Here is a 25,224-nt window from a genome sequence, read left to right on the forward strand (position 1 = left end):
TTTTTAAAGGTTATACTCCATTTATAGTTATTATAAAATATTGGTTATATTCACTGTGTTGTACAATATATCCTTGTAAGCTTATTTTATACATAATACATGTAGTTTGTACTGCTTTATCTCCTGCCCCTATATTGCCCCTCTCCCCTTCTCTTCCAATTTTTTTTTTTTTTTTTTTTTTTTTTTTTGCGGTACGCGGGCCTCTCACTGTCGTGGCCTCTCCCGTCGCGGAGCACAGGCTCCGGACGCGAAGGCTCAGCGGTCATGGCTCACGGGCCCTGCCGCTCTGCGGCACGTGGGATCTTCCCGGACCGGGGCACGAACCCGTGTCCCCTGCATCGGCAGGCGGACTCTCAACCACTGCGCCACCAGGGAAGCCCCTTCTCTTCCAATTTTTAAATATAAACAGTGATGCCAGGAGCAGCTAGCATGCATGTATATGTATGTATACATGCATGCACACAAACATATATATTTGCACATATCCTGGTGCTTCTTAACTAGTCTTTATAAACATACAAACATATGTTACACCAGTTGTCTATTTTCCAGGGTTGTGTTTCAGTGAGTAAACTTGAGAGATGACACAACATCTCTAAGAAAAATGCAAGCTTGCTTACTGCTTGCTATAAAAGCAGTGGAGTCTCCAGTTCAGTGTTCCTCAGCTGTGATAAAAATCTGCTATGTGCACAGAATCCATCTGGGCTCCTCTGTGTTTCTCCTATGTAACTTGGGGAGCAAGGGAAACCAATGTGACACGATACGTTGCTTGTTGTAATTCAGTTCTTTATCTCTGACCCACGAGGCTTACCTTCGCTGCCAGCATCCATGAAATAGTAAAAGGCTAACATAAGCTTGTAAGTAAGGTAAAATTTCAGGCCCTGACAAAAGTAGTATATTGTAACTGTGTGAGAAAAACACTGAAGTATTTTTGTCAACTGTGTTTATAATGGTTACATAATTACCCTCCAGATGGATGCATCATAATTTATACAACTTAACCTCGCCTATTCTTATACAGAAAATTGTTTCCAAATTTTGGTAATCTCTAGTATGTTGAATTCATATCTAAGTCTTTGTCTACATTTCTGAATAGTTGCCTAGGATAAATTTCAAAAAGTAGAATTGCTAGGTCAACTGGTAAAAACATTTTTGTCTTTTTTTAAAAAATTGAGGTATAGTTGATGTACAATATTAGTTTCAGGTGTACAACATAGTGATTCAATATTTTTATGAATTATGCTCCATTTAAAGTTGTTACAAAATACTGGTAGGCTTCCCTTGTGGCGCAGTGGTTAAGAATCCACCTGCCAACGCAGGGGACGTGGGTTTGAGCCCTGGTCTAGTAAGATCCCACATGCCATGGAGCAACTAAACCCGTGCACCATAACTACTCAAGCCCACGTGCCTAGAGCCCATGCTCCGCAACGAGAAGCCACCGCAGTGAGAAGCCCGCGCACCGCAACAAAGAGTAGCCCCCACTTACAAGCCCACGTGCAGCAATGAAGACCCATCACAGCCAAAAATAAATAAATAAAAATTTTAAGATGTTAAAAAAAAAAAACAAACGGGCCCTAATCAAACTTAAAACAAACAAAAAACAAAATAATGGCTATATTTCCCTGTGCTGTACAATATGTCCTCGTAGCTTATTTTATACATAGTAGTTTATACCTCTTAATCCCCTTCCCCTATCTTGCCCCTCCCTTCGACTCTCTCCCCACTGGTAACCACTAGTTTTGTTTTTTTTTTTAAATTGAGGTATAGTTAATTTACAATGTTGTGTTAGCTTCAAATGTACAGCAAAGTGATTCAGTTAAATATTTTGTTCTTTATATCTGTGAGTCTGTTTCTGTTTTGTTATATTCATTTCTTTTTTAGATTCCACCTATGTGACAACATACAGTATTTGTCTTTCTCTGTCTGACTTATTTCACTGAGCATCGTGCCCTCCAAGTCCATCCATGTTGTTGCAAATGGCAAAATTCATTCTTTTTATGGCTGAGTAATATTCCATTATATCACATCTTCTTTATCCATTCATCTGTATTCTGTGTTGATTGACATTTGGGTTGCTTCCATATCTTGGCTATTGTAGATAATGCTGCTATGAACAGTGGGGTGCATGTATCTTTTTGAATTAGTATTTTCATTTTCTTTGGACATATAGCCAGGAATTAGATTGCTGAGTATATATGGTCATTAAATTTTCAGTTTTTTGAGGACCCTCCATACTGTTTTCCGTATTGGCTGCACCAATTTACATTTCCACCAACAGTGTATAAGGGCTTCTTTTCTCCACATCATTTTTAAAAGTCTTAGTACAAATTGTCAACGTGCTTTCTAGAAGACTTGCTCCAAAATATATTCCCATTAACTTTATTGTCTCCAACTCAATACATACATGTGAGCAACACACATTAACGTTTTTCTGTGTATTTTTTTTTTCTGTGTATTTTTTAATACTTAGTTGTGATCAAACTAAATTCAACTTTTTCCCACTTGACTAATCATACACTTCTCTGTGTTACAATATCTTATGCCATTTCCAAATACCCACTTTAGTCATTCATTTATTGTTAGACACTCATTTTTTCCCTCTGTTGTAATGTAGCTATAAACATCTTAAAAGTGTATCTTTGTGCATAATACCACCCTTGATACTGCACAAGATAACTACACAGACTTAGTATTCAGGCTTTGCTGGCTCAAAATAATATCTATCTACTAGTTAGAGAACCAATTTAAGACATAAAAAATAGAGGTCCCACTCATAGTACTTCCAAAAACTGTTACGTTCACAGCATACACAGCTAATAAAAACTATAACGAACCTAGGAATAAATCTAATGAAAGTTAAGCGAAAGTCTATTTATGAAGAACTTAAAAAAAGGAATAAATCAGGAGAGATTCCCACAGTTTACAGAGCTAATAGAAAACTCATTGCCATAAATTCTTCCCCCAATTACTCTATACATTCAGTGCATTTTAATTAATAGATTGACAAGGTTTTTCATAGACCTTGGAAAGCCAATTCCAAAATAGGTAGGAACCAAACGACCTAGCAGTTCTGCTCCTAGGTATATACTGAAGAGAACTGAAAGTTTATGTTCACACACAGACTTGTAGGCAGATGTTCATAGCAGTATTACTCAGAATAGCCAAAAAGTGGAAACCACCCAAATGTCTATTAACTGGTGAATGGATAAACAAAACATATATCTTTACAAGGGAATGTTATTCAGCCATGAAAAGGAATGGAGTACTGATATATGCCATGAGGTAGATGAATTTTTAAACATTATGCAGTGCGCAAGAAGCTAGATATGAAAGGCCACATATTGTATGATTCCATGTGTACGAAATGTCCAGAAGAAGCAAATCTGCAGAGGCAGAAAATAGATTTAGTGGTTGACAGGGGCTGAGGAGGGAGGATGGGATATGACTGTAAATGGGGTTGGGTTTCTCTTTGGGGTAGAGAAAATGTTTTGGAATTAAATAGATGATGTACAACCTTGTGAACATACTAAAAACAACTGAATTTTACACTTTAAAAGGGTGAATTTTATAGTATGTGAATTACATCTCAATTTTAAAAACTGTTAAAACTGATGTGAAAAAGACCACCTGCAAAAACTGTGAAGAATATTGTAGGGAGAGGAGGCTAGGGGAACTTGGCCTTCCTGAGATCCAGCCATAATACAAAGCTATAGTGATTAAGAGAATGTGCTATCGGTATATAAACAAATAGACCAGTGGAACAGAACAAGAAACCTAGAGACAGACCCAGGCATATATGGAATCTTGATATATGACCACTGTGGTGTTCTAAATCAGTGGAGAAATGATAAAAGAGTCAATACGTGGTTGTGAGATAATCATTTATTAATATACACATTGATTCCAGGTAGATTAAAGACCTAAATGGAAAATGCAAGTTTTATACTTTTACAAGAAAGTATATGGCGATATTTTCATAACCTAATGTAGGAAAGGCTTTATTAAACAAGGCATCAAATACACAAATCTGAAGGAAAAAGTTGATAAATTTGACTATACTAAAAATTTAGGGGACTCCCCTGGTGCTCCAGCAGGTAAGAATCTGCGCCCCCAATGCAGGGGGCCTCGGTTCGATCCCTGGTCAGGGAACTAGATCCCGCATGCATGCTGCAACTAAGAAGTCCGCATGCTACAACTAGGAGTCCTCGTGCCGCAACTAAGAGCTTGCGTGCTGCAACTAAAACCGAGAGCAGCCTAAATAAATAAATTAAAAATAAAATTTAAAAGATGAAAAAGAAGCTACATGGGCTTAAGAATCTTTAAGAAAATATTTAAAACTTCCTTTCAACCAGGTACTATAACAAAAATAAAACGTGAGCTACAGATGGGGATAATGTATTTGCATATCGTTTGCTCAATCATTCAACAAATATTGAATATCCATGATGTGCCAGGTGCTATATGACACCAAGTTTCTATGGTGATGGGAATGATGCAGAAGAAAACAAACAAATAAAAAATATATGTAGGTGAGAACAGGGATGATTACTGGCACACAGGGCAGGGCAAATACTCCAGATATTTGCGTGGCCCACTTGTTCCTCCTTCAGATCTGTGGCCACATGTCTGCTTCCCAGCAAGGCCTTTTCTGACCATCCTCTCTCAATTGCAACTCTTACCCTCACCGCAGGAAACCTCACCCTTCATCTCTTTTTCTTTCCTTCACTTTATTTTTCTTTATAGCAATGATCATTTTCTAATGCCAAATACTTTACTTATTTTGTTCTTCATCTGTCTCCTCTCACTAGGAAATAAACTTCATAAGACTAAGGATCACCAAGGCTTAGAATAGCACCTATGACATGGTAGGTACTCAATAAATATTTGTTGACTAAATAAGAAAATAGTTGTGTCCTTAATGGCACAAATCAAATTGCCAGGCACAAACTGTTCACAGAAGTGTTCGTTGAAGATTATATAATCTGTAAAGGAAAAATACTTTATATTTTATTACAGATTATTAAAAATTAAGGTATTTTGCTTAATGCTTTTCCCTAATAACATTGAAGTATGTCTATATACCTACATGTATGTATTTACTGGATTTGAAGATTGTTTCCCTTCACACTTTAAAATTTTTTAACAGCTTTATTGAGATATAATTCACCTATTTACAGTTCATGCAATTCAATAGTTTTTACCACGTTCACAGATATGTGCAACCATCATCCGTCAATTTTAGAACATCTTCATCACCTCAAAAAGAAATGCAATACCCTTTAGCTATCACCCTTCTATCCCGTGCCCCATTGCTCTCAGCCCTAAGTAATGAAACTTTCTGTCTCTATGGATTTGTCTAGTCTAAACATTACAAATAAATGGAATCATATATGTGGTCTTTTGTGAGTGACATCTCTCAATTAGTATAATGTATCCATATTGTACCATGGATAGTATTTCTTTTCTTTTTGTTGCCAAATAATATTCCATTGCATGGATATACCATATTTTGTTTATCTAATCATCTGCTGGTGGCATTTGGGTGGTTTCCACCTTTTGTTTATTGTGAATGGTGCTGCTATGAACGTCTGTGTACAAGGTATACATCTAGAAGTAGAATTATTGGGTCATATGGCAATTCCATGTTTAACTTTTTGAGACTGCCAAACCATCCTCTACAGTGACTGCACCATTTTACATTCCTACCAGCAACATACGAGCATTCCAATTTCTCCGTATCCTCACTAACACTTGTTATTTTCTGTTACTTTCGATTACGGCCATCCTAGTGGGATGTGAAGTGGTATCTCATTGTGGTTTTGCCCATCCCTTGTTACTTCCTCAAATACCAGCTTCCTTCTCCAGTAAAGATCTGGAACATCAATTTTCTCCTACTACGTCCTAGCATTGCTTAAACAATAAATCTGTGAAATGGTATGTGTACACTTCACAATACCTCTTCCGACCCTACAGGTATCTTTTAAATATTATGGTTATTTTAGAAATGGTCACTCAAGGTTCCAGCAATTTCTCATGATTCCCTGTGCCCGCCCAGCTCCCTGACACCCCGTCCCCAGTTTATGTAATAAGTACATAATAAAGTAAATGCTGAAGCAGAAAATCTCTTGAGGGCCTATATTTCTTCTCTTACTTGATTATATGCTTTTTAAAATAACCAAAACCAATTTCGGTATGTGATTTTTTTTCTGTAAAGGTGACAAATGTGAGGATTTATAGACTGAATAAAAACAGGTGCTGTTGGAAGGTGTAGAGCTTTAGTCAGAGTCAAATGTGGGCAATCAGGGCTTCCCTGGTGGCGCAGTGGTTGAGAGTCTGCCTGCCGATGCAGGGGACACGGGTTCGCATCCCGGTCTGGGAAGATCCCACATGCTGCGGAGTGGCTGGGCCCGTGAGCCATGGCTGCTGAGCCTGCGCATCCGGAGCCTGTGCTCCACAACAGTGAGAGGCCCGTGTACCGCAAAAAAAAAAAAAAAAAAAAAAAAAAAAATGTGGGCAATCAGAATGCAACGTGAGGAAAAAACACCATCCCAGAAGTGGAATCTTACTGAAAACCTTTACCTTCCTCTCCCCACCTTAAAAACAAAAAAAAATATGTTCCACCAAATTCCGAAACTTACACGTATGCATTTGAAGCAATACAACAAGGAGACAGGGTGGAGATGCATTCTGCAGGTTGCCACACAGGTTGAAAGGCATTTCCTGACAAAGGAGTAGCTACCGTTGGGCCACCTGGGTAACTGCATATGCAAATGAGTGCTGGGAAAGTATTCGTGGGCCTCACCTCCATTAAGTATTGATACTTTGCGGAGTCATTACAGGTTGTGAAACTTAGTGTTCCAGACCTAATACTTAGGGGAAAGCGGTAAAAAGCATTTCAAGAAGCACAGCCGTAGATGGACAGCTGAACAGGAGTGGTGGTTACTGAAGGAAAATAATGACGGATCCAGGGTTTGGAAAGTTGAGGTCTTGAGAGCTGCTGTACCAGTAGGGTGAGGGAAAATACCCTTTTCCCAGACTACAGTTAAAGGAAGCATTAACTCTCAGAATGTTCATAACTTACTGGCTTCCTTGAATGTAAAAGGAGTCACATTACAATGATTACAATTATATGATAATTGCCTTTTTTTTTTTTTTTTTTTTTTTCTCCCCATGGTCACGTCACCTCTAAGCAAAGGGTAGAAGACCACTGGTGGATAAGGGGTGAGCAGGGTCAGACCTCCCACAAACTCAGAATTTTATGCCCAACATCAGCAAAACAAGAATTCAGCACAGGTGGTCAGGAGCCTGATTTATCCACAAGGAATCTGGCTAATCAGTACACGTATTCAAAGAGCTGCAGAGATATAATGGGTGGTGCTTCGCAAGCTTCTGGCTCCAAGTGGGAAGAGACCCTAAAGATTACCTAGAGCAAACTACCTTCCTATGACACAGGCCTGTCAGGGGCTTGAAATCACTGCCGTATTCTAGCCAAGTTGTTTCATTTACTGTGCCTTTGTTCCTAAATTTACAAGGAGGAAAGACTGCGTGTACAAGTGCCTCCAATATGGAGTCTATTTAGGGAAAACGTAGATATAGTATTTGTGTTTTCCCAACCAGCCCTAGGCCACCCAACTAACGAAGCCTCCGCCTGAGTTTTTATCTTAGAGGATGCTGGCGCGCCACTTAGCTGCCCATCTTGAGCATGTTCTTTCTGGAAAGCGACGGTGGGAGAAGGGTATCATAGCTAGTATTTAACTGAGCCTTTACTATACCAAAGACTGCGCCTTAGTGGTAACTCATTTGGTGGTCCAATAATCCTACGAGGCGGGTCCTACTTTACCTCTATTTTACAGATGAAGAAATTGAGCTGGGGTGAATTACTTTCTCAAGGTCACACAACCACTCAGCGGCGGAGACCACCGTGAAGATAGGCAGTCTGGCTACGGGGAGGCGGGAGAGGAGCCCAGCGGAGGACGGAGGAGGAGGGAGGTAAAGTGGGACAGGCCGGAGCGGGGGGGCGGGGATGGGACACAGCGGAGAAAGTACCAGCAACGCCTTCCACTGACTGATTTGCACATTTCCATCACCTAAGCTTCTGGAGTCACCGCCAGGAATGGAAAATTAAAAGACTCCTAACTCTGTAAGGTTTTGCCTCGATCCCAAGAAGACCATCCCACAGGACACGCGACGCTGATCCCTTCCTCACCCGCCAGCCCCAGGCGCCGCCGGGCAGGCTCCAGCGGCAAACTACAACCCCCCACTATGCACCGCGCGGGAGGCGGGGGCCACGCCGAGGGAACGCGAGGGTGCTCCTAAGGTGCCTTGAGAAAAAAAAAAAAAAAAAAAATCACGTACATCTTTCGTCGCTTTCCCGCCTTCACACTGCTCTCACCCTCAGGGGGATGCATCGTCTTTTTTAATGGACGGCTCATGCAGAGAAGCGTGTAAAGTCGTTTCTGTCTTCAGGCACAGCAGAGGGCAGGCGTGACAACGGCTCGAGGGCGCGAGGTCCTCCGGGCCGCGCGCGGGGCGGAGCCAGCGGAGGCGGGACCGGGACGCGACCGGAAGTGTATGAGGGAAAAGGGAGAAGCTTGAGTGGCTGCGGGCGTGCGCTTCCGGCCGGGGCGTCGACGTCGGCCGGCTGCGCAGGTTAGCGCTTCGGGCTCTTCGGCCGCTGCTGTACCCATCGTGCACGCCCCGAGGCGCCGAGTGTCGTCTCTTCTCGCCGTAGGCCGTGACGACATGAGCAGCAAAGAAGGTGGCGTCCTCAACGGCTTTGGGCGTTATTTATTTATCTTATCCAGCCTTTTGGTCGCGTTTTCCACTTCCCACCCCTTAAAGGTGCCCTCTCCCCGCGCAGGCTCCGGGAGGGGCGGCGGCCCTGGTGATTTCCCGGCCACATTGGCCCTGTTTGCGCCTCTCTGTTTTTAATCCTCGAGCCGTTTTTATCTTAGTTCGGTTATTGCCCCACCTTGTGCCAGACCAAGGTACTCGTTGGGGGAGGCCTGGGTGAGCGTAAGGTTTGGGGGGGAGAAAGCAGGGTTGCTTTCCTGTCGTGTGCTGAGGAAGCCTCTGTGGCGAGGGCCTTGGGGGTGCCTGGTTTTAAAGGAAGGGAGGGGTTTGCCTGTGTCATGTTTTGTCAGCTCTTTGGCGATGGAAGAGCCTTGTCCAACCTTTTTCTCCTTCTCTACGTAAGGATCAGGAGGGTTCAGGAAAAGGAAGCATGACAATTTCCCACATAACCAGAGAAGAGAAGGGAAGGATGTTAATTCCTCTTCACCTGTGATGTTGGCCTTCAAATGTAAGTTCTCTTGTCATGTAAGCTGGCGAAGGGAAGAGAACTAAAGAGTTTGTAAGAAGGATCGATTAGCCATGTTATGCATGTGAAAACAGCCTCTGATAATTTCCCCGGGGGTTTTGCCATAGTGCTGGGTCTGCCCTCAGAGTTGAGATTACAGACGTCTTGACTCTTTTTCCCATTACAGTTTCGCAGGTAAACATTAGTTAATTAACATCAGACGTGCCACGTAACTAAAAATTACTGTGGACCTGATAACTATATATACTCACCCCCCCAGGTGTGTGTGTGTGTGTGTGTATCAGGTATATATGTGTGTTTTCATTAGGTGTATGTTTAACGTGTATATATATGTGTATATGTATCAGCTGTGTGTGTGTGTGTGTGTGTATATATATATATATATATCAGCTGTATACATACCTATATTTAATTTTTCAGTTTTTAACGTGTATTGGTTTTGTTTTCCCAGATAGACTTTTGAAGACAGGGCCTGTAGTTTTGTTTTGACACTGCAGCACTTTGCAGAGAGTGGGAATCCATGTACATGTAAATCGTACATGTACATGTGTTCACAGCTCCCCTTTTCTCAGTATATTAACTTGGGCAAGCTGTTGCAAAACTCAACATAAAACAAAATTCACCTAACTCTTCTGCCCAGCATCCTGTTTTTTTTTTTGGCCATGCCGCGTGGCATGTAGGATCTTATTTCCCTGACCAGGGATCGAACCCATGCCCCCCTGCCGTGGAAGTGCGGAGTCCTAACCACTGGACCACCAGGGAATTACTCCAGCACCCTGTTCTTTACAGTTTCTGTAGTTCAGGAATCCGAGAGGGGGCTTAGTTAGCTGTTGGTTCTAACGTGCAGCCATCTGAAGGCTTGAATTGGGTTGAAGGATCCACAGCTATCGGCAAGGTAGGCCTTCTGCCAACAGCCAGCTCTGGGTTCCTCTCCACGTGGACCCCTGCATAGCACTGCTTGAGTGTCCTCGTGTTGTGGCATCTGGCTTCCCCCGGACCGAGGAAGAGAAAGAGACCACAGTTCTCTTATGTCCTAATCTTGGACATCATACGCTGTCACTTATGCTACAGTTCTTTTGTTACAAATGAGGTAGTTTTAAAACTCTGCCTCATATTTAAGAGGAAGGGAATTAGGTTCCTCTTTTTGAAGGGAGGGGTATCAGGTGATTTGTGGACATATTTTAGAACTGCCACAGCACATGCAGTGATCTTCAGGGGTGTAAGACAACTAGTTGTAATTGAGTAGAGAGCATATTGATAGAGCTGTATACTCAGTGGAAAAACTATCAATACACTGGGGCAAGTATTGGGTTGGCCAGAAAGCTCGTTCGGTTTTAAGTAACTATAAAAGGCATTTTTCATTTTCACCAAGAACTTTATTGAGCAACGTATTCGTTAACGGAACGAACGTTTTGGCCAAGCCAATATTCCCCACCGGTATGTTCTCACACACCCCATACTGAGCTGCTTGTTTCCAAGCATATTTTGCTGTTTCATGTTTCTACCTGCCTTTGTGCACATAGTTCTTTAAGCTTGGAATTGCTTCCAACTTGGTGCCCCGTTGCCCACCTGGTGTACTATAGTTTTCTTCAAGACCCTGGTCAAGTAGCTTCTTCCCTTTGAAGCCTTTCGGATTTTCCTCCCAAGCAAACTTGGTGACAAACGTTGCATTCATTGAACATCCATCCATTCAGTCAGGAGATATTTATTGAGCATCTGTGTTCTGGCATGTGTTGATAGTGAACAAGAAAAATGTAGTTCCTGCTTTACTGAACCTTTTCTATATATTTATTATAGCATGATTACATTTAATTCTTTGTTTACATCTCTGTCTCATACTGGACTGAGCTCATTGAGGGTAGAAATTGCCATAACTTTGTATTTATAGTATATAATTCACAGTGGTCGTTAATGTAGTCAAAATAAATAGTGAATACATTTCATTGTCTTGAAATATTGGGCAAAATCCTAGCCTAACTATTATCTCAGTAATAAAAGACCAGATGTATTTAGGTCTTTGTCAACTACTAATTTGGTTCATGGTTAAGTCAGGTTCTGAATAAACCTTTGTATTCAGAATTCCTCTGTGGATTGCTCCCTATAGGACAGGCAACTTGCTAGGTCTTTGGAGTGACAGTGCTTCTAAAATAAAGTGGTTTTTAAGATAAGTAAGTGGTTCATGGGTATTTCAGCAACTAGGGCTTGAGAATTCAGAAAGTTGATGTTATTAAGGAGTTATAAACTTAATTTTATTTTTTTGTTTTTTGTTTTTTTTTGCGGTACACGGGCCTCTCACTGTTGCGGCCTCTCCCGTTGCGGAGCACAGGCTCCGGACGCGCAGGCTCAGCGACCATGGCTCACGGGCCCAGCCGCTCTGCGGCATGTGGGATCTTCCTGGATCGGGGCGCGAACCCGTGTCCCCTGCATCGGCAGGTGGACTCTCAACCACTGCGCCACCAGGGAAGCCCTATAAACTTAATTTTAAAATTCCAGTTTATTTTTTGTAGATATTTTTATTGTATATGGTAAGGTAACTAAAAATAACTTTACATAACCTAGCGAGGTAGTTGAAAGTAGTTTTTGTAGGTAGTTTATATATGTGATAATTTTGTGGTAAAAGTCTCATGTTTATTAGAACAGATACTTGTTACAAAATATATGTCTCACTGTGAGCCTCTGAGTGGTAAAATCCAGCGAAGGCATACCTCTAGTTAAAGAAAAAATATCTCGGTTCGTGGCAGAGTCTTTGATTTCCAAGCACTTTAAAAATAAATAAGGTGGTTTCTCCAATGTTGTTCGATGGGCTTCAAGTGCAGAATAAGCATGCTTATGTTCATAATAATGTGTTCTTAGCATTTCAACAGGAACTTGATGCAAGACATGACAAATATGAGAGACTTGTGAAACTTAGTCGGGATATAACTGTTGAAAGTAAAAGGACAATATTTCTCCTCCACAGGATTACAAGGTGAGTAAATATCTTCAAAATTGGTCACAGTTGGATACAGTTTTATATATATCGTATTTAATTTATATCGTAAGTCAGTGGACAGTAACTAGCTGACTTTTTTTGAACACCGGGGTCAGAGGACGTTAGTAGCAGGTAGATTTTAAGAATAAACATTTTAATAAAAATAGGGACCAATTCTTATTTTCAGAACAGCTAGGGATTTATGTTCTGTTAAGGTCGTTCACCAAGATAGAGCTACTGTTTGTGAAATATTAAATTTTTAATGGTTTACTAGCACCTGTTACATTAAAGCTTTCCTTGGATGATGTGTGCAGAAATTTTAATATTAGATAAATTTTATATTCTGCTTAACTTACTTTCCCATTCATTTTTCAGTTCATTGCGGTGTGGCTTTCTGCCTCACAGAATTGAAATTGCCCTTGTTACTTTCATATTGCTGAGTCTAGTACACACTCTTCTGCTTTTTTTCTGACTCACATTTTTGCAGCATGTGATAGTGTTGACTGCTTAATTCTTTGAAAGTTCCTCTACCTTCAGCTCTGTGACATTCGTTCTCTAGGACTTTAATATTTTTCTAGGTAGGCTCTGTATATTTAATAGATTTCTTTGTTGCAAGTAAAAGAAGCCAGCTTAAACTAGCCTAAATTAAGAGGAAGGGAGTGAATTAGAAAGAAGATTCAGGAATATTTTATGAATGCAGTTGGGTATCTCCATCTGTTATCTTGGTTTGCTTCATATTTCATTTGACTAGCTTTCTTTGCTTCTCTGTTCTACATGGGGGTAGAAATCACCCACCCTGCAACTCCCAAAGAGAGATTCTTGTTACATTACCAATTCCAGATGCCTTTAGAAGGATAACAATGATTGGCTTCCCACCATGTGTCTTTTAAGTATTTAAGAAAGACCAAATATAATTTATGAGCTTTTTATTATTAAAATATTACTGAAGTATTCTATTCACTTATAACTTTTAAGGTAATTCTGAAATGCTTTAATTTTTATTCCACTAAGTGGAAGCAAATTTGCCATATATAGGTTTATTGGAATGTGGCACTGTTAACATTTTCTTTTTCATCCTTGACTCTAAAATTAGTTTTTGCTTGTTTTTTGAACCAGTTTTCACATAGCTTGTACACACTTGAGCTTGTATTATGGACAGAAGCAACACTGATCTGGTTAGTTATGAACACTTTTTTCCACTAGAAATTGCAGTTTTAAAACAATTGCTCTCAATATTCAGCAGTTTAAAGAAATAGTAGAACTGTGACAGGAGAACTTAATATTTTAGAAAAAGCCATGTTATTGTGTACAGTCATCTTGTAAATATTTGTCCACCAAAAAATAATAAATATGCATTATGGTAAACTTAGAAAATAGTAATCTTTAGAAAAATACAAAATGACAGAAAAGTAAAGATACCGAGTGAAAGAAGTCAGTGACAACACCCTAGGATAGCCACTATCAATGAGCAGATTTCATATTTTATACTTTTTTATCATAATTGTGTCCATATTATACATATATTTGATTAGTAAACTGAGAAAATGGTAAACTTCAGAAAAATTATAAACTACAGAAAGTAAAAATACTTTATGAGAGAAATCATTTAGAGTACATAAAGATAACTACTGTTAATGAGCAGATTTCATATTTTAACTGTACTTTAGTTTCTTTAATAGATTAAGGTAGATATCTCTGCTAGTGAGCTTTGGTAGTTTGGTCTTTTCAGGAATTTTTCCATTTCATCTCATAATGTTCTTTTATTATCCTTTAATTTCTGTAGAATCTGTTGTAATGTTCTCTCTCTCTCATTCCTGAAGTTGGTAATTTGTATCCTCTCTTTTTCCTGATCTGTCTGGCTAGAGGTTTATCAATTTTATTGATCTTAAAGGACTGCTGTTGATTTCATTGATATTCTGTATGTTTTGGTTTTCTGACACATTGATTTCTGTTATTTCCTTCTTTCTGCTTACTTGGGATTCATTTACTCCTTTTCTAAAGAGTTTCTTAAGACGGAAGCTGAGATCACAAAGAAGAAACTGAGATCATTTCTTCTTTTCTAATATAGGCATTTAGTGCTATCAATTTCCCTTTTATGGCTCTAAGTACACTTTAGCTGCATTCCACGAATTCTGGTATGTTGTTTTTTCATTTTCATTCAGTTCAAAATGCTTTCTAATTTTCATTTTGATTTCATCTTTGACCCATTGGTTGTTTGGATGTTATTTTGTTTCCAAATATTTAGGAATTTTCCAAGCATATTTTTTATGATTTGAATTCTTTTAAATTTACTGAAGCTTGGTTCTGGCTCGGAATATGGTCTGTCTGGACCTTGTACACTTGAAAAGTATATGTATTCTGCTATTGTTGGGTGTAGTGTCCTATAAATGTCAATTAAATTGGTTGATGATGTTGTTCAATCATCTGTGTTATTACTGATTTTCTGTATACTTGTTCTACAATTATTGAGAGAGGTTCAAATCTCTTGATGATAATTGTGGATTTGTCTATTTCTTTTTGCCCTTTTATTAGTTTTTGCTTGATGTATTTAAGCTCTTTTATTTGATGCATTAATATTTAGGATTGTTCTGTTCACTTGATGAATTGACCCTTTATTTTTATGATAGTATCCCTGGAAATATTCTTTGTTTTGAATTCTACTTTGTTAATACAGCTACTCTAGTTTTCTTTTGATTAGTGTTAACAGGGTATATCTTTATTTGTCCTTTTGCTTTTAATCTATTTGTGTCTATATTTAAAGAGGATTTCTTGTCTTTCTTGCTTTTTTATCCATTTATCCATTTTATCCAGTCTCTGCCTTTTATGGAGGTGTTTAGACCGTTTACATTTAATGTGATTATTGATATGGTAGGAATTAAATTTGTGATCCATTTTCCACTTTTTTGCCTTATTTTGGGTTGAAGATATATTTTTCAAATTGGGGTATCATTGCTTTACAATGTTGTGAAGACTATTTTTTATAATTCCATTTTATCTTATTTGTTGGCTTATTAGCTGTACCTTTTTGTTTTATAGTGGTTGTTTTATGGTTTATAATATATGACTTGTCACAGTCTGCTGTCCTTTCTTTGCACAATACTGTGTTAATTGAAACTTGTGCATCTCAGAATCATGTCTGTCCTTTGCATGGTTCTGTGGTAACATTTACTTTGCAAATTGAGGTCATAATATTGATACGCACACTTTTCAGTTAATGTGATACTGTACAAGGTAAGGACAGCTTGCATATCACTTTGCCTATAGTATATGAACCCTATAATAGTATACTTCCTTTTCCATTTCACCTCTACAGGCTTGGCCTTTGTGCTACTTTGAAATATATGCTACTTCTATATTATTTATAATCCCCATAATACATTATTATTTTTACTTAAACAATATGATTTTTTAAAAATTAAAAAATTATATTTTTATATATATCTCCCATTTCTGGTGTCCTTTATTCCTTTATGTACAGATCCAGATTTTCATCTGGTATCATTTTCCTTTTGCCTAGAGAACTTCCTTTAATACTTTTTGTAGTGTCAGTCTGCCAGTGATGAATCAACTATTTCTGGTCTTGTGTGAGCTCTGTATATCGTTTTGCGTGCTCACTTAGGGTGGTTCATTTTTCAGCCTTGGGTAGTTTCCTCACAAGTCTGCACTGATCAGAGTTCAGCTGAAGACTTGAGTGGGTCCCCTGTGTAGATCTCTAAAAACTCTGTGTGTAGTTTTCTCCTTTGTTACTCTGCCATGCAAGTTTTAGCCATCTTTACCAACCTGAACTCCCACTTCCTCCCCCTCTGCTCAGGGAGACTCCCAGGGTCCACCAAAGTTTCTCATCCCTGCACTGTCACTGCACTGCAGGCAGTTAGATGGGACAGTCATAATAAGGCACATGTCCTTTTCTTCACTCTTCTCTCAGGGATCAGTGTCCCATGCTGCCTGTTGCCCAATGTCTGAAAACCATTTTTTTTGTATATATGTATTTCTCTTTAGTTGTTTAGTTTTATGGTGGGATGATAAATCCTGTCCATGTTACTCCATCCTGACTAAAAGTAGACGTCTCCAGATGTCATATTTTTATGAACATAATTTTTCTTGTAGCTATGGTCATATTATAAGTACAACTTTTTATACTTCTCTTTTCACTTAATATTATAGCATTTTTCCATGTTTTTAACCTTGTTTTAGTAAACTATAGTTGTAGTTTTGAGTTAGAAGTTTCCAGATACATAGGATATTTATTTAGCCCTATGTTAATTATATGGAGATTATTTCAGCTTTTCACTATCAAAACATCTGACTGATGTTTTAAAAGTTCCCAATATCTTGATTACAGTGCTCCTTATATGGAAGAAATACTGACTGAAGCAGAAATTAAATTGGATGGTGTCAGACAAAAGATATTGCAGGTAGCCCAGGAGCTCTCAGGAGAAGACATGCATCAGTTCCACAGAGCCATTACTACAGGTGAGTCTAGGTTCATTGTAGTGGTAACATTAAAAAAAAAAAAAAGTTCGTTACATGATTTATGTGCATTGCCTGAATTTTAATTGATGCTTGGTGAAATGTTACTGGCTTTAAAAAATTAGAACTTCTGAATAGTAATGTAAAGGTAATCTAAAAATGCTTAATGGGCTTTATTTTTCTGTGTAGTGACAGTCATTGATAGATTTTAATAAAGTAATTGAGGACACAGACTTAATAGATGAGCTTTATTCTTGAGTGAGTAGGGTGTATTCAGACAGGGCATAACTCATTTCCCACTATGGGTATATCTCACTTGTGGCTCTAAGTTTCAGTCATAGTAAGTTCATGACAGAGAATGTATCACTTAGCCAGGTGGACCAGAACATCTCATAGTGTGACTCCATACTGGGAAGTTTAGGGTAGTACTGGGTTTGGTTTTTTTTTTGCGGTATGCAGGCCCGTCACTGTTGTGGCCTCTCCCGTTGCGGAGCACAGGCTCTGGACGCGCAGGCTCAGCAGCCATGGCTCACGGGCCCAGCCGCTCCGCAGCACGTGGGATCTTCCCGTATCGGGGCACAAACCCGTGTCCCCTGCATCGGCAGGCGGACTCTCAACCACTGCGCCACCAGGGAAGCCCAGTACTGGGTTTTATATATTCATTTAAAATGTTTCATGGAGTACTGGATCTTGGTGATTATCACCATTTGGAAATTAGTTGGCACAAATGTTTAAGGTACTTGATCTGATCCTCTTCATCCTTTTCTTATTGTGAGTTCACTGTGAGGAGAGATAATGTATAATTCAGACATACCCTGAAATTTGCAGAAAGACAAAATCAAAGATTGATGCATATTTATAGAAGTAAATGGAAGTTCTGTATTCCTTTCTATCAAATAGCTGATTCCACTGAGCTCAGGTAAGTTCAGTAGTAGGAAATGAGTTCATTTGGTACCTGGTCAATATATGTTCAGTTTTAGTCTGGTTATCATTTCAGCACTTGTTTTTCAGAAATGTCGACCTGTGGTTGTTGAAACGTGTTGATATTAGTAAGAGAAGGTGCCTGCGTGTATCGGTTAAAACTGGAGGCGTGTTATTATAAGCTAAAGTGATAACACATTTCCATGAGGAGTCATTATAGTATATTCTGAAAGGGGGTACATTCCCATCCTCATCATTTATTATTTACTATCAGGGATTTATTTGATTTTCAAAATAATAGCACATATAATAAAAAAGATTTCATGAATTCAGTTTATGTTGCCACATGCAAGCACAGCCTTGCATGTGACAGATTTGGCAGGGTTGGGAGAGAAGATCAGAGATAATGGGAGAAAGAAGGGTGAAGTGAAAGCTGAAACAAGCCTCTAGAAGAAAACATACGAGAGTATCTTCGTGACCTTGTGGTAGGAAAGATTTTTTTTTAATGACACAAAAAAGCACTAACTGCTAAAGGAAAATCGGATCAACAACTACTGAAGCCCGTGTGCCTAGAGCCCGTGCACCGCAACAAGAGAAGCCACCGCAGTGAGAAGCCCACGCACCGCAACAAAGAGTAGCCCCCACTTGCCACAACTAGAGAAAGCCCATGTGCAGCGATGAAGACCCAATGCAGCCAAAAATAAATAAATTTATTATAAAAAAAAAAAGGACCATAAAAGGTGAATAGGGGCCTTAAAAATGTGAATATTCAGATGACTGAATATTCACTAAACGGTGTTCAGCATCATTATTCACTAGAGTAATGTAAAGTGAAACCACAGTGAGATACCATTCACTCACCAGCGTGACTAAATCATAAATACTGCCTGTACCATTTAAAAAAACTTTGGCGGCAATATCTAGCTGGGAACTTGTCTACTATATGATTTCTTCTGGGTATATACCCAAGAGGAGTGAGGCTTATGTCACCAAAAGACATGTGCAAGAAACCTCATAACAGCTGTAATCATAATATCCTAAAAGTAAAAGATGACCCAAATGTCTATCAACAGGAAAATGGGTACATTGTGGTGTAGTTGTACAATGTAGTACTATGTAGCAAGTAACCGTATGCGACAGCGAATGTGAATTTGACATTGTGTTGGGCAAAATAAGCAGACACAAAGGAGTATCTAACTGTATACTTCCATTTGTGTGACGTTCAAAAAGCACAGTTAATCTAGGGACACTGTAGATTTGCTTTATTTGGCCCAGTCATTTATGTTGTAGGTCCTTCATGGATCAATGAGTAAAGTATAAGGAAAAGCTTTAAATAAGAGCAAGGACCATATGGATGATGACACTAAAAGAAACCTAGGAAGTCATACTTGGCTTTTAGAACAAAACAGAAATGGAGAAAAAGAGGCAAAGGGGACATTTCATTGAGTCAGTAGAGTGTTTCTTAAATCAGGCAGGAAGCACTACATTCTTGGAAAAAGTTTAGATAGGACGTTAGTAAACTGGGAGCAGTCTTTCTTCAGATATTCCCAGTTCACTATCATTGAGGATTGTTGTAAGCACCATATTCTGTTTAAGGCCTTTGTTTATGATTTGTAAGTTTTCTTTGAGATTACCTACCCATGAATTAAAAATTTAAGGATTCTCTGTGTCTCACTTTTCTGTAGGAAGTCTGTAAAATTAAGTGAGGTTCTTTAAATTGAAACAATAAAGTTTTTTTTTCTTAAAGTTAAGGAATAAAGCAGTCAAAGAGGTGTCTGGGACTTAAAAATTTGCTGACAGATATTTTATTTGATAAAATACGGTTATTTATAATTAGAGTAGCATTAACAATGTGACGCTTATGAATAGCTTGCTGCTTGTAATTGTTAAATGCTTGTTTTGGTGTTACTCCAAATAGTTGTTCTTTTGACTTGAAGATAAAACAATTCTGGCATCGAACTAAAGGAGTTCTGTGCTTTTCCTCATTAAGAACAGTGCCAATGGCACGCAGAGCATGTCCCTAAGGGATACTTGTGTGAGCTCAAACATTGAGTGTCCTACTAATAATTGAACAACAACAAAAAGCTAGGTCTGTTTTCTACACATTTCTTATCAGAGTGGGTTACAGATTGTCCCAAGGGATGGTTAAACAAATGACAGATACTTAGTTACTTGAAATAAGTCACTTAAAACTTTTTCTCGTGCCCTGTCATGTTTTTGGTTGTTTTTTTTTTTTTTTTCTCGTTGAAAAATGAACAGTTGGGGGAAATGTCCTCCATCTCAAAGAAAAAAATATTTCTTTTTTTGGTTTAGTTCATATCACTGTGATAATACTAAAAATTGTCATTTAATTTTGAGACATTCAGCTGCACAAAACTCAGTTCAGGCCCTAACTAATATTTTAATTCTCTCATCCGAGAATGTGAATGATGGGTTAAGTGAGTGTTTTAGGCCAGTTACAGATATTTTTTTAAAGCCATTGTTCTTTATATATTAAATATTTATATTTATATAACCTTTGCAGTATCCCTAAATCATAAATATTATTTTTACCACTTCATAAGTGGGGAAATTGAGACTCACAGGAGTTAAGCAACTTGTCCAAGGTCATAAGCTAGTAAGTGGTCCCATTGCTTTCTTATTATATGGATTTAATTTACCTGTAGACTTCAGAACCTAACCCCGAGTAAAGGCTTTATCTTGCTTAAATTTCTCTTTGCTTAAATATGAAGGTTTTTCTTAAAAACCCAGCACACATAGCTCTTGTGTTGCTCTTTTTATTTTTCCATAGCACTTAACACGTTTTGACTTACTCTGTAATCGCCATATTTATTATGTTTCTTTCTTTATTATTTCTCTCTCCTCTACTAGAATGTGGACTCGACAAGTCTCTACAAAAGTTTTTTACTATTAACTGATGTATCCCAGATACTTAATAGCTGTTTGATAAATGTTGACAGAATGAAGAGCAGAAGTATTTTAAAAGGGCTTTTTTTGTTGTTCAGTCAAATCTTTTATTTGATGATTTGCTTTTGCGAATTTTTGTTTGACTATTTTTTGTTCCTTCCAAAAGGAAGCATGTTTCCAGGGACTGTTACTTAGACATAAGTGCAGAAATAGGATCAATGTTAATATTTAGGGGCGTTCTAAAGCTCATTATATCAGTACAGAGAAATTTGATATCATTTCAGCATAGTAGCAAAATTGAGAAGGCTCACTGAAAAAATGAACTAGGACATGAAGATCTGTAAGCCTTTGGAATTTAGTGAGGGGAGAGAGATAGCTAAACACTGAATTTTTCTGTTTGTAAGTGAGATTAGGTCGTCAGCAGAGATGTTAGTTCAGGTAGAGCTAAGTACTGGAACAAATGAATAAACCTGTGACATTTTGGTGGCTTAACAAAATAGAAATCGTTTCTTTCTCATTTAAAGTCCCGGCTTTGTGATGGTGTCTTGAGTGTGCTCTTCGCACTTAGTCGTTCAGAGCCCCAGGATCTTGGGGCTCTGCTACTATCAGTACGTGGTTTCCAAGATCAGTCAGGACATCAGCATACAACTGGCAGGTTGTGGAAGAGAGGAGTGCAGGGTCATGCCTGAGGTTTTTATGGGCCAGCCCTCCACGTGGCATCGACCACTTCTGTCCACATTTTATTGGCCAGTCCACACCTGATTTCAAGGGAGAATGGGGAATATGGTCTCTGTGCCAAAGACAATGAAATATGTTTGATGAATAGTTAATTTTTCTCTGCCCACTACAGTAGTTCGGTGTCCATTTGGTTTAGTGGGAAATCCAGGCATATGCGTGTTGATGGATGTAAATTTTTTTCTGAATGTATTTTTTTTTGCGGTACGCGGGCCTCTTACTGTTGTAGCCTCTCTTGCTGCGGAGCACAGGCTCCGGACGCGCAGGCTCAGTGGCCACAGCTCACGGGTCCAGCCAATGCGCGGCATGTGGGATCTTCCTGGACCGGGGCACGAACCCGTGTCCCTTGCATCGGCAGGCGGACTCTCAACCACTGCGCCACCAGGGAAGCCCCTAAAAAAGTTTTAAATACTATCGAACAAAAATTAATGCCCATCATTCTTATTTTAATAATTCCCACCTCAGTTTAATTCAGTAGTTACAGAGGGCCCTTGTACCAGACACTGACATTATTTTATATAAGTCCTACAATGTAGGTAGATGTTTGTACTTTACAAACGAGGAAATTGAAGTGCAGTAACTTAATAGACTTCCTGGTTTGGCCAGCTGGTTGAGTGCAGATGTTATTTGCTAAGGGAGGAAATGGAAGACAGAATGGGTTTTGGATGTGATTGGTATGGCATCCAAGCAGCTTCCTAATAGCAATTGAATATATTGGTTTCGAGAACTCAGGGTACGGTTGTAGCCTTGAAGGCTTCAGCTTATAAGCCAGAGTTGAAGCTATAGACATGGATAAAATGGTCTGGAGAGAGTGTAGACTAAGAAGAAAGCCGAAGACTGGGTCCTCCGGAACTAAACCAAAGGGAATAGAATGGAATCTTTGATGGAATAGGATCCCTGAGGAATCAGGAGAGGGTGGGTTCTGTAGCATAGGTAAATTGAAAAAAGCCTTGTATGCGATGAAGGCCACCGCTTTGGAGATTGGCATTTCAGGAGGGGTGTAGAGGCCGGCAGGGGTGGACATTCTTGGTCAGAAACCTCTGTCTTCCAGTCACGTGCTGAGAACGGGCAGGAGGTGGAACAGTAGTTTGGAATTCATGGGGGCCTGGAGATACAAGAATGACTCCAAGGGATTGGGGGTGGGAACTTAACCAGCAACATTTAATAGTTATTACTAATGATTTTGGAAAGTTTACCTGATCGATAAATGTGATTGGAATGAATGAGGTAGGAAGTTAGATTCATTCCTGGCTAGCATTTTGCTAGTTAGTTGTAGCACGATAACAGTGGGAGAAGTCGGGCAAGATATTCAGCTTGACACTCTTATGACCATTTTGGTTGTTAAAACATACTTTTGTGTCTGTTGATAAGTAGTATGTTATTAACTGTGATTAGTCAAATTAATTAATAATACAGATTTCAGCATATCTGATTTATCTCAAAAGCCAAACATACACTGTGATTCCAAGATGCTATATTAGTTTGCTAGAACTGCCACAGACTGGGTGGCTTAAGCAACAGAAGTTTATTTTCTCCCAGTTCTGGAGGCTTGAGGTCCGAGATCAAGGTGTCGGCAGTGTTGGTTTTTCTGAGGCCTCTCTCTCTAGCCTAAAGGTGGCCGCCCCTGGTGTCTGGGGTGTCCTAATCTCTTCTTATCCAGACACCAGTCAGGTTGGATTAAGGCCCACCCTAATGTTCTTGTTTTAACTCAATCACCTTTAGAGGCCCTATCTCCAAATATAGTCACGTTCTGACGTACTAGGAGTTAGGGCTTCAACATACGGCTTTTAGGAGGGCGTAATTCAGCCCGTGACAGATACTTTTTGGTTTGTGCACTGCAGCTAGGGGACAGGCTGCAGATAATGCATTATTTTGGGTGGGGAGACTGGGGAGTTGCTTTTTTTGTTTTTTAACGTCTTTATTGGAGTATAATTGCTTTGCAATGGTGTGTTAGTTGCTACTTTATAACAAAGTGAATCAGTTATACATATACGTATGTCCCCGTATCTCTTCCCTCTTGCGTCTCCCTCCCTCCCACCCTCCCTATCCCACTCCTCCAGGCAGTCACAAAGCACCGAGCTGATCTCCCTGTGCTATGCGGCTGCTTCCCACTAGCTATCTGTTTTACATTTGGTAGTGTATATATGTCCATGCCACTCTCTCACTTTGTCCAAGCTTACCCTTCCCCCTCCCCGTGTCCTCAAGTCCATTCTGTAGTAGGTCTGTGTCTTTACTCCTGTCTTGCCCCTAGGTTCTTCACGACCTTTTTTTTTTTTCTTAGATTCCATATACATGTGTTAGCATGCGGTATTTTTCTCTTTCTGACTTCACTCTGTATGACAGACTCTAGGTCCATCCTGGGGAGTTGCTTTAAGTCAAGTCCAGGAGTGGAGTGGGGTGGGTTTGTGTGGTGCAGCTGAGCTGGGCCCCCAAATAAGTGCCCTGTGGGGAGAAGCAAACAGTATTTGGGAGGTCTCCTGGGACCAGGGACATAAACAAGTCTTTCACATGAGCACATTCCCTCAGGTTGCAGTTAACAGGCTTTGAGGTGGGTTCAGGGAGCTCTGCTTTGTTTGAGACACCCCCCTTGGAGGAGGGGGTAGCGACTGTCTCTGCACGTAGGAAAGAGGTCTGGGGAGGGCGCTCTGCCCTGGGTCTTACTGAACGACCAAAGGACAGCACACACGCCCAACAAGTGACATCACGAACTTCCTTTTCTCTTCTCTTTCTACTCTCTTCATCCCACAGTGGTTAGAGGAGAGAGGATGATGAGAACAGAGATTTGTTGAACGGTGGGGAGAGTTGGAAGCTGAAATGGAGGCAGGCCTGTGAATCCCCACGTGGCAGGATCAGTCACCTAGTGACTGTCATTTTAATGGAAGAAGTCATGCGAAGTTTGATGATGTTCCCAGTATCAAATCATGGCTCAGTCAGGGGCATCGCTTAGCTGCGGAAAGACAAATCAAACGAAAAATACTTCCAACAACATCTAAAAATCAAGAAATGATTTGAGGATTACCAGAATGATTTGATGGATAATTTATGCTGTATCTTAAATCACTTGGGAAGCAGGTTTCATAATAAATGTAATTTGATATCATAAGGGAATAGAAGAATATATTTAAAATGCTAGATTTATGTTGATTTATGTAATAATTTATATTCCTGTTAAAATATTTTGAATATCACTCCAAGGGACAGGGGAGCTGCCGGTGCTGACCAGAATTGTTCCAGGGATGACTCTGTAGCGACTGAGATAGGAACAGTGTGGTCCTCTTCCCAGGATCCCAGAGTCGGCTCGGGGGGATTTAGAAGATCCCCAGGTGGCTATTAAGTTTTCTACTCATGCAGGTTTGCTTTTAACAGGTAAAATTTACTGAGTGAGGTGAAGCAGAAGAGACTTTGCTGCCGTACAGACCTGGGCTTCTGTGTTTGCTGTGATATATTCCTTAGATCTGTAACCTTGGAACATGCGGCCTCTTTCAGTTTCAGCTTTCTCAGCCTGTAACGCGGGAACAGTAACAGCTGCCTCGTGGACTGCTTTGAAAATTAAATGGAATATGTTCGTGGAAAGCATTTCTTAGTCTGGGACATAACTGTTAACAAAAGTTTGTTCTCTTCCCTCTGGAATTTAGCAGAATTAATCTGTAAGAGTATGCTAAGTTCTAAAATCTGTTTTCATGTTAGATAAAAACTCAGGACTACTGATTTGCCCAACATACACTCTTTGGTGCTAAAGTAAAAGCCTTGCTCAGACAAAGTCCAAATTAGACAAAATCCAAAGTAGTGGATTTGCATTTGTTTTACTATTGGTAGTATAATTGCACATACTTATTTTCTATGTACGAGTTATGTGTTTGAGGGTACAGTTTTTAGCAGAGTGGGCTGTGAATCAAACCTA

At 39.6% G+C, this 25,224-nt stretch overlaps 1 protein-coding gene across 5 annotated transcripts in view; it reads left to right on the top strand.

Annotated features, from left to right (window-relative positions):
* The first annotated feature begins 8,603 nt into the window (after nucleotides 1-8,603).
* TSNAX (translin associated factor X) overlaps nucleotides 8,604-25,224 on the top strand; it is a 43,499-nt gene continuing 26,878 nt past the window's right edge. For 3 of the 5 annotated variants that reach the window (XR_004346164.1, XM_032607998.1, XM_032607999.1), the window contains exons 1-4: nucleotides 8,608-8,758; nucleotides 9,197-9,301; nucleotides 12,173-12,287; nucleotides 16,633-16,763. Coding sequence is in view for 4 of the 5 variants with exons in the window: in XM_032607998.1 (XP_032463889.1) it covers nucleotides 8,743-8,758; nucleotides 9,197-9,301; nucleotides 12,173-12,287; nucleotides 16,633-16,763 (367 nt within the window). In the remaining variant the exon portion in view is untranslated. Of the gene's footprint in view, nucleotides 8,988-9,196; nucleotides 9,302-12,172; nucleotides 12,288-16,632; nucleotides 16,764-25,224 lie in introns of all 5 variants that reach the window. The other 2 variants (XM_032607996.1, XM_032607997.1) reach the window with 2 other exon arrangements.

This window comes from Phocoena sinus, chromosome 16, assembly GCF_008692025.1.
Source record: "Phocoena sinus isolate mPhoSin1 chromosome 16, mPhoSin1.pri, whole genome shotgun sequence".
Lineage (NCBI taxonomy): Eukaryota > Metazoa > Chordata > Mammalia > Artiodactyla > Phocoenidae > Phocoena > Phocoena sinus.